The sequence below is a fragment of the Corapipo altera genome, unplaced genomic scaffold, assembly GCF_003945725.1.
Source record: "Corapipo altera isolate COAL_440 unplaced genomic scaffold, ASM394572v1 24, whole genome shotgun sequence".
In the NCBI taxonomy this organism is placed as follows: Eukaryota; Metazoa; Chordata; class Aves; order Passeriformes; family Pipridae; genus Corapipo; species Corapipo altera.
The window spans coordinates 1,209,715-1,218,731 of NW_020884903.1; the positions used below are offsets into that span (position 1 = coordinate 1,209,715).

At 44.3% G+C, this 9,017-nt stretch overlaps 1 protein-coding gene across 1 annotated transcript; it reads right to left on the reverse strand.

The window, feature by feature from the left end:
• Window positions 1–3,693: 3,693 nt before the first annotated feature.
• TMEM200C (transmembrane protein 200C) lies at window positions 3,694–9,017 on the reverse strand. Its single transcript, XM_027651012.1, has 2 exons — window positions 8,971–9,017; window positions 3,694–6,861 (listed from the first exon to the last, which is right to left on the reverse strand). Exon 2 carries the CDS (start codon window positions 6,817–6,819, stop codon window positions 5,170–5,172), a length of 1,650 nt encoding a protein of 549 aa, XP_027506813.1. The 5' UTR covers window positions 6,820–6,861; window positions 8,971–9,017; the 3' UTR covers window positions 3,694–5,169.

Consider the following 9,017-nt stretch of genomic DNA (forward strand, 5'->3'; position numbering starts at 1 on the left):
TTGACAATAACTATATTCTGATCTCGTGGATTATGTTTTCTTCAAAGTTGGAGTTCATTTAAAACTTTAGGAAAATAATGTATTAATCACTTGGGTGCTGAATATTCACCTTTTACTTGCCATTTTTTACTTTAACTGTGAAGCTTAGCGTGGAACAAAGTGCTTCTCTAAAGCCCAACAATTTCTCCCCATTTATACCTTCCAGACTGAGAGTATCAGCTATGTGTGCTCACTAGAACCAAACCTGTCATGGGGAGAAAGCAGAAATTTAAAAAGAAAAAGTAATACTCAAAAATCTCAGACTGAAACGTCTTGGTACAGAGGACAATGAAGGAAAACTCAGAGATTGAGTTTTTAATAGTGATTTTTGACATTTCTTTAGTTTGAATCTCTTTTCGTACTTTCACCAAACAAGCTTTCTTCTCACTGCAATGTAATTTTAAAAGAATAACAATAGATAAAAAAAACCCTTTAAAAGTAGTACTGTGGCTTGACTGTGTCTGTCTAACTAAAACGTAGATAAAAGACTAGCCAGTGGATAAACACAAACCATGCTCCTCTAGTTCCTGAATTATCCTGTGATCCAGTTAGATCATTTTTAGTAGCCTAGTTCCCCCATCCAAACTTCAATGCCATTTCACCTGATTGTGCACTGCTCTGTCGGATCTCCAGGGTCTCCCTCTTTGGAGACTCCTCCAGAGTCTCCACGTTTACAGTGAAAGCTAAATGGCAGAACATAAATTCTAGTGTGTTTACTTAGACTTTTCTGTTTTGGAGGTTTTGGAAGCCGTAAATATAAAGTCTGGCTTCTAAAATGAAATAATAACAGAATACTCCTCCATAGAAGACTTTTTTCCTGTGGCTGTGATACTGTATTTATCCTCTCAGATTGTGCCTGCACATGCTGTGCACCTTGTTCACTGTTTCTAGGCCCAAACTGAAAAACAGTAATTAAAGTGACCTGGCTAAAGCATTATGTTATTGCTGCTGACAGTCTTGGAGAAGTGACAGAGAAACCTTTTTTTTTTTTTTTGTTCTCTAGAAGAAAAAAAAATGCCCCCCAAAATCTATACTTTTATTGACTATTAAGATTTTACTAGTCAGCTACCACAGAGCACTTGTGTTTTGTGTGGGTTTTGTGTAGAAAGAAAAACTGTTAGACATTATCAAAGGCTATTCCTCCTACTGAAATCAAATAAGATTTATCATTCTGCCACCTCCATTACTTTTAATAAAAAATGTTGTTTAATTGAAGTCATATTGCTACTTCTGTGTAAACTGTTTGGGTTGTTATGAAAATCTATAACAATCCATAAAATCTGTAATTCAGACTGCAGACGTAAAACTATGTTAACAGCTACCCAATTCAATGTTTGTACATGCACTGTTGCTCACTGTTGGACATCATCAGTCCTTGAAAAAGCTGTTAAAAATGTATCTAAACAACAGAGGGTAACAAATCTGGTCCTTTGTAGATCAGCTGATATGCCAACATTTGGGGAGTCTGGTAAATCAGTCCAGCCAAGCAAGCCAGGTTAATGCAAGGATTTTAAATACTTTGCTAGCCAGTGAAAACTGAGCCAGAACTGGGTTACAGTACAATCACGTCAGCAGCTTCTCCAGAGTCCTGAGGATTTTGTAACAAACAGCAGCATGACTGAAGCACAATTAGGGCATTTGCCTGTCCTCAGACTGGTCCAAACAGCATACTCATAATGAACAGATGCAGCCTTCTATCTAGTGATGGGAGCATTCTGAAGATTCAGGCAGAAATTAACTTTCCTCTGGAAATTTTATATAAATATCATAGCACTTCTATGCTAAAAAAGTGAACCGAACCAAAACACACGTTTCTAAACCAAAATCTAATTTTTCCATAGCAAAAATTTATGGCTGGTATTCCAGCTCAAAATACCTTCAGGGATATCACTTCTTAAATACAGGGACTAATGATTCCTTCTTCATAAACATAAATACACTTTTTAAAATTAATTAATTTAAAAGAATACATTTCTTCTTAATAAACATGTATGACAGCTCATCTCTTTCTGCAACATGCAGGTAGGTGGATACTGGTATGTAGAGGCAGCTTCTCTTCTCTAGACAAGGACTGTGGAGAAAGCACTAGGTGGCAGGACGCTGGAGATGTAAGGTTAAAAGGAAGAGGCTGGATTGGATGAAAATACATAAGCATGTGACAGAAAGTACAAACAATGGCCAAGAGGCAGCCTGACAGTCTGGAGAAGCAGTCAGGGCCAGCTCAGAGACTCAATAATCAGTCAGAGCACAAACCCCAGCACCCACATCACCTGTGGGCATCACCAGGAAAGGCTCAGCTCCTTACTGGTTGCTATGTTTCTCTCCAAGGCTAATGGTACTAACAGCAGTCATGATTGGTGCACAGCGGTTGAATCTCTCAGTCGTTTTCCAACACTGGGGTGTTAGACTAACTTGCCTGCCTTGAATTTTAAACATAAGTTTCTGACTAAGACTAACTTGCCTGCCTTGAATTTTAAACATAAGTTTCTGACTACAACTACATCTCTGCACAAACTGCTCAACAAATAGTTTTAATTAATAAATTTGCAAAAATAATTACTTACGAAGACAGAGAGGTAGCTTTCTCTGCTTATTAATCTATATGTTATAAATCACTTCAAGCTGCTGTTATTAAAAAATACATCTCAATTCATGAAAGTTCATGTTTCATGTCTTTTCTGGTAACACAGGAACAAGCTATAATTTTACTTATTAAAGCTGAACTCTGTTACAATTTTGCCATTCAGAAAGCTTTGCAGTAAATTAATCACCAGAATAATTACTGGCCTGCTTTGTTTCAAATCAATCTAAGGAGTAACCAAAGGTTTTTTAAAGTTGCCTTTTTTTTTTTCAGAGCACACTGAAAATTCAGATGACTGAAGAAATATTTACAAAGAATATTTTAAAAAGTATATTTTAACCCCTCTCAGAATAAAACAAATCCCTGTCACATCTTCCCAAGGACTCCATGCCCCAGTGAGTAACACACAGCTCACCTCTTCCCTTGTACCTCCATGGACAGTTTTAGTGTGGAAAATAGCAAACAGGATGTCTGCAGTTCTGTCAATAACTAGCATCTCCATCAGCACCAGAAAACGCTGCTCAGATACATCTCATACATCTTTCTGGAAGTCAGAGGAGAAGGAGCAGAAACACATGCCCATGGAGAACTGAAAGGAAAGCCCCATGCAAATGCCAGCGCCATTTGAGACACCCACTTCCTGTAGTGCCTAATCCAGCCCATGCCAACCCAGGCAGTTTTACAACAGATTTTTGCCAGCTGTCTGCCAGCAGACTGATAGCAAAAAATGCCACAGTGATGTTCATATTGTCAGTGCACTGGTTGCCACTGATAGGAGGAAAGATATTGCCACCTGGATGTCTCTCTTGCTCAAGAGAACAAGCACAAGCACTTTCTGCTTCTCCAGTTTCAAGACTCTGACATGACAAGTTATTATTTTTCTTTTTTTTCCTTCTTGTCTTTGAAATTAGCCCTATTTATTACAGAATTCTGCAGGATTACTAAAAAGCAATTGTGTTTAGTGATAGTTATATTATCTGTCACAATGTACTGTAATGTAAGTAAATACACAACCAAGTATTTTAAAACATGAAACCACAAGAAAAAATTTAATTGCAACAGAAAGACTTCTATCTGTTTACACATTGTGTTTGTTCAGTGTGGATTTCTCTTCCCATAGTGGAGAAATGCCACATTCATATTTAAAATCTGAAGTATTGACAAAATCTTCTGAGCACATAAAGCTGTTTTGGCAAAATACGAGTGCCTGCTGTGCTGCAGCTATGAAAATGAAACAGCTCATCAATTTACCAAAAATCTGCCTACAGACAAGGCATTCTTCAGGAAACCTGATGCTTTTCTCATGCAGGAAGAAATTCTCACCATGCTAAACTCAGTGAAAAACCTCTGTTGACTTCAGTACGGTCAACTGCTAAGAGACCGACAGGGCTATCATTATGCTTCAAAATTATTCTTATGCACATGCACTCACGAATAGTAATTGTAACGGCAGAAACACTTGATGCAACAGTTATAAGGGAAGTGAAAAATTGAGAAAGAAGATGGTGTAGTTCAAGATTAATCTGTTACTCACAAAAAACCTAATCTGAACAGAAGATCAAACCTTTAAAAAATTTTTTTTTCCTTAGCCTGTCAAAATCTCACATTTCTTCAGCTGTCTGTCACAGAGCACTGTCAGAAATGAAGACGGAATCTGCTGACTGAATTACAGTGTGGTTTCTCAGAGACTGAACCAGTATTTATTTTGAAATAACATCTACATTATTAATTACCTACTTAAAAGTATAAGCAAACCTTTGGCCTCATAGCATCTCTATAATCTTTCACAGTATAAAACTAAACAGTTTCTGATACCTGTAATTACTTACCAAAATAAAGGACTTATTTTTTATGGAAGTTTTGTTTGTAAATGTTTTATTAAAAAAAAATTTTTTAATGCTATTAGTCAATACATGTGTAATAATACTTTAATAAAGTATCATGTAGTAGTATGCATTTTTGATTCAGGAATGTAATGGTTTTAACTAAATCACTAGAGCTCTGTTCTGCTCCAGTCTCTTCTAAACTGTTATTTTCTTCCAGAACTTAAACAAACTCATTCTTTGTCAAGGTACATCATCCTTAAGGCCTTGCAAACTTTTTAGTGATTGAACCAAAACAAAGAGAGAGCTCAGTTTGCTTTTTGAAGACCACGTTGCTTTTGAGCTTAAAAAGGTGCCTGCAGTGTTCAAGCAGCTAGTGGCAAATCAGCAAGAAAGAAATCAGAGGAGAAGAAGGGGCACTTGGAAATCAAAACAGTAAAGTGCACAGCTATACCGCCTGAAATTGTATTAATTTGATCCAAAGAACTTCCTGGACTGTGGATATTTAATACAATTTGGCTTGCATGAAACATACAATCACGATTACACAGAAAGGATTTTCTTTTTTCTTCCTGAAGTCATCTACAGGATTTATGGAATTCAATTTTCAAGGGTAACATAGTGCAGCTCTTTGGATATTGATTGGTTTCCTAAGTCCACAAGGAGATGAAGAAGGGGGAAAGGTGTGGAGGAATGCAAGGTGTCCTCGTGCCTTCTCTGTTTTATTTAGATGCCAGTACTCTCCAGCTCCCCATCCTCCAGCCCTAATGCAGCATGTGACCTAGAAATCATAAAGAGTTTCTCCTTATTTGTGTACTGTCTTTGAGTTTGCTGAGATTGCTCTCCTGTTTGCTCTCTGCTGGTAGCCTTGAGGGGGTCCGTCTTCTCAAACGGTTCCTCCTCATAATCCTGAATTTTACTGGCTGTGGTGTTGGCAACTGACTCCAAGGAGGTGCCTGCCTCCTCCAGGTGGCTGTAGCCCTTATTGCTGCTGGAAGGCTCAGACTGGGAGCTCTGAGAGTCCGTCCTGGTGATGGCAGAAGGGGCTGAGGGGGGTGATCCCCCCAGATCCAGAGATCTGGAGTAGCTAGAAGATGCCTTTACCAAGAGGCTAGAGTCCAGGACCCCACTGTCAGCTGGTGACCGAGGTGGCTCAGGGAAAAGGGGACGCCTGGCATCAGGCAAGCAGCTGATGCTCTGCCGCCTGAGAACCAGTTTGTGCCTCTTTGTCCCACAGCCTCCCTCGATGTGGCTGCTGCTGAGGTTGGTTAGGCTCAGTTCAAACTCTCCCCGAGGGATCTCCTGGGCTCCCCGCTCACCAGGTGGTCTCCGCCAGTCTCCCACTCTGCTGCCCGACCCCAAGGGCAGGAGGGCAAAAGCGCTCAGTGAGGAGCCAATGATGGAGCTGGCTGTGCTGCACTGGTCGCAGCTCTCTGGTGGGCTGCAGGGAGGGCTGGTGACAGTGTGGCCAGCAAGGGCAGCATGCTCCCGGCAGATGCTGTACACGGCCTCAGCCAGGCTGGGTGGCTGTGGTGGGGGGCAGAAGGAGGAACGTCGTGGTGAGGACGCCAGATCTGGCGGGGAAAGGGAGACACCCAGTCCCGGTGGCCAGGAACTCTTGGCAAGCATGGCTGCAGCACCCAGGCCTTCACCACCAGGCTTTAGCTCCAGGCCCCGGGACTGCACATAGTTGACAAAGCCGTTGAGAGGGGCCGAGGGCGGGGTGCCTCCGTCCTTGGCCCGCAGGCTGTGGGCATCGATGACAGTGGAGTAAAGGTCACGTAGGTTGATGATCTTGGTCTTCTTGTCACGGTTTTCGTGCAACACCGCATTGGCGCAGATGAAGAGGAAGATGCCAATGCCCATGATGAGAGGGCCCAGCACCTTCAGCTTGTCTGAATGCAAGTAGCTTGAGAAAAGACGGAAAAGGAAACCCACTGAGGCCTGTGGGGACGAGGAAGTCGGAGGGGAGTGCAAAGACCCACTGGTGGTAGTAGTGGTGGAGGTATTGGCTCTGGGGGGTGACTCTGGATGGATCCCTGCTTGCGCCCCTTCCTGGCTCTGGGAGTGGTTCTTGGGAGTGACACCTTGCGGTGCTAGGTGCCTGCCCGCACTGACACTGCCTTCTCTGTACACCTGGCTGGGCTTTGGCCAGTAGCCCACCACAGCCAAGGCGATGCCCACCAGCAGTACCAGGATGCCACAGAGGGCAATGAGCCCTGAGAGGGAGCACAGTTTGAGCTTGCCTTTCACCACAACCACGTCGTTCTTGCGCTTCTTTTTAGCCTTGCGTTTGCGTTTGGGGACTTGGCTTTGGGGTCGTAAGGGGTCCTGTTTCCTAGCCGAGATCCTCAGGAGGCCTCCAGTGGCGATCATGGCTAGCTACCAGCGCACTGCCCCCTACGGCCACTCCAGCTCCTGCAATGAAAGGGAGAAGAGAAGAGGATGAGGACCAAGGACAGACCCACAGCACAAGAGATGCCTCTATTTACTCTTTCTCCTTCAAAATCCTGCTAATTAAAACCCTGAAAAAGTGGGACAGGAGTTGACATCAACAGGCAGATCTCCCTTGCCCACACAGCTCCTGTGAGTGAGAAAGCAGCCACATGCCCCACTCTGCTCTTGCCAAACAGATAATTAATTTCTTTAGACTCCAGGTAAATGATAGAGATGGTGGTATCAGCTAGCGTAAACAAACAAAAAAAAAATTATCTCTCTGGTCTCAGAGGGAGTTTGCAAAGCACCAGAGCTCAAAGGATGTCAAGCCCCACTCCCTAATATGCTCTGGGGTTACACTGCACACTGACTGTAGTTAGTGATGTCATGCAGGTTTGAGTGGGATGGCGGAAATAAAAGCAGGAAGGCAGTATACTTGATCTATAGATACCATTTGTTTCATTACGCTACTTACACATAACTGGAGGGAGGGTTAAACATATTACTTGTCTTGCTTAAATGAGTGGGAAAGGAATTACTGTAAAATGCAAAAGGAAAACGTGTTCACCGGAAAGTGGTGCCCTGTGAAAGTTTTTTCCTAGCCATTTGCACTTGATCTGTAATATTACAGAAATTTATCTCCTGCCTGTGGTCCAGAGGCATCCTTAGTTTGGGAACATGTGCAATGCTCCAGGTAACTGTTATGTAACGCCGATGAATTCATTTCTCACCCCCTCCCGCCCTCAGAAAGGAGAGATGGTGGCTGGCAGGTAAGAGATGCCAGGTCAAATACTATTAAAAGGAGGAGTGAACCCTTGCAAGTCACCCAGGAAAACCATAAGGAGGGCTTGAAGGGAAACTTGTGGGGGACTAAAAACTGAGCATTTGCGGTTTTTGTCTTACTGGAACATCAGAAGTCATCTCTCTGTTCCAGTGATCTGAGCTATAAACGACAGCATGTAGGAGCAATTCCTGCACCGTTGCAATTCTTTTTGGAACCTATTTCTTCATGCTACCGAGGAGCAGGATCCCCTCCCTCCTTTCTCTTTCTGAGTGTCCTATTATTTTTGTTTTGAGAGGCAAAAGATGACAGCACTGAATACGACTCACAAAGTTCAATTAATTGCACTGAAAGGCGATTAAGTAAGCACCTAAAAAAAAAATAAACCTTAAAACCTTGCTCCTCTTCCCCTGTTCAGCCTTTAAATCTCATCTCTTTTCTGTTCAAATTCCAGATTTACCACGTATGTAGTAATATTGTGTCCCATTTACTCTGTTTGTATTTTCCCCAGAAAAAAAATGGGTGTTGTCAGCAAGGACATTGTTAAATTACTCTCCGAGGTGCTGCACGCTCAAAACAAAGAGTAGATTTCTCTTTCCTATCGCTGAACTGTTTATCAAAAAAAAGAAAAAAAGAAAAAAAAAAGGAATAAAAGAGAAAGCATTTTGTTTATGCAAAAGCGTAATTATCGGGGCATGCTTTCTTTTAATTGACGATTCCTTGATCTCATTTTCTGCTCCCCACTAGCCAGCTGCCCGTCTCCTCTCCACGGCGATAACAGATGGTCATCAGCTCCGAGGAACGCTCCCAGTCCGGCATCGCCTGGCACTTAGTTTCGGCGATGGCGAGAGCAGCGTTCGGCAGGAGAAGGAGGGCACGGCCAAGCGGCCGCAGTGCCATGAAACCATCCAGCCGGGACCCGCGGGGGCTGGAGCCACATCCCGCACGAACGGACCGCGATACCCCCCCATCCGCTCCCATCCCGCCGTCGCTGCCGGCTCCTGGGAAGAGCCCGCAAGCACCACCACGACCTTGCCCGGCAAAGCCCAAATACAGCTTTCCCAGTGCTAACAGGACCCGAGCTAACCCCCTTCCCCCCGGGGGTTCAGACGCAGGGCTCGCCGGGCTCCTGCTGCCGCGAGCGCCGGCACCAGCCCCCGGGGCTCGCTGGCCGCCGCTGGCTCCGGCCCGTCCGGCCCCGCAGCTCCCGCCGTCGCGGCAGGGCGCCGAGCCCCGCCGGGCGGCCTCCCCGGGGGCGTCGGTCGGGGGTCGGCGGCGGACGGAGGACCCGGGTGGCCGCGGTCACTTACCGGGGAGGGCCGGGGAGAAGTCCGCGCGGGAAGCGGACGAGCCGCCG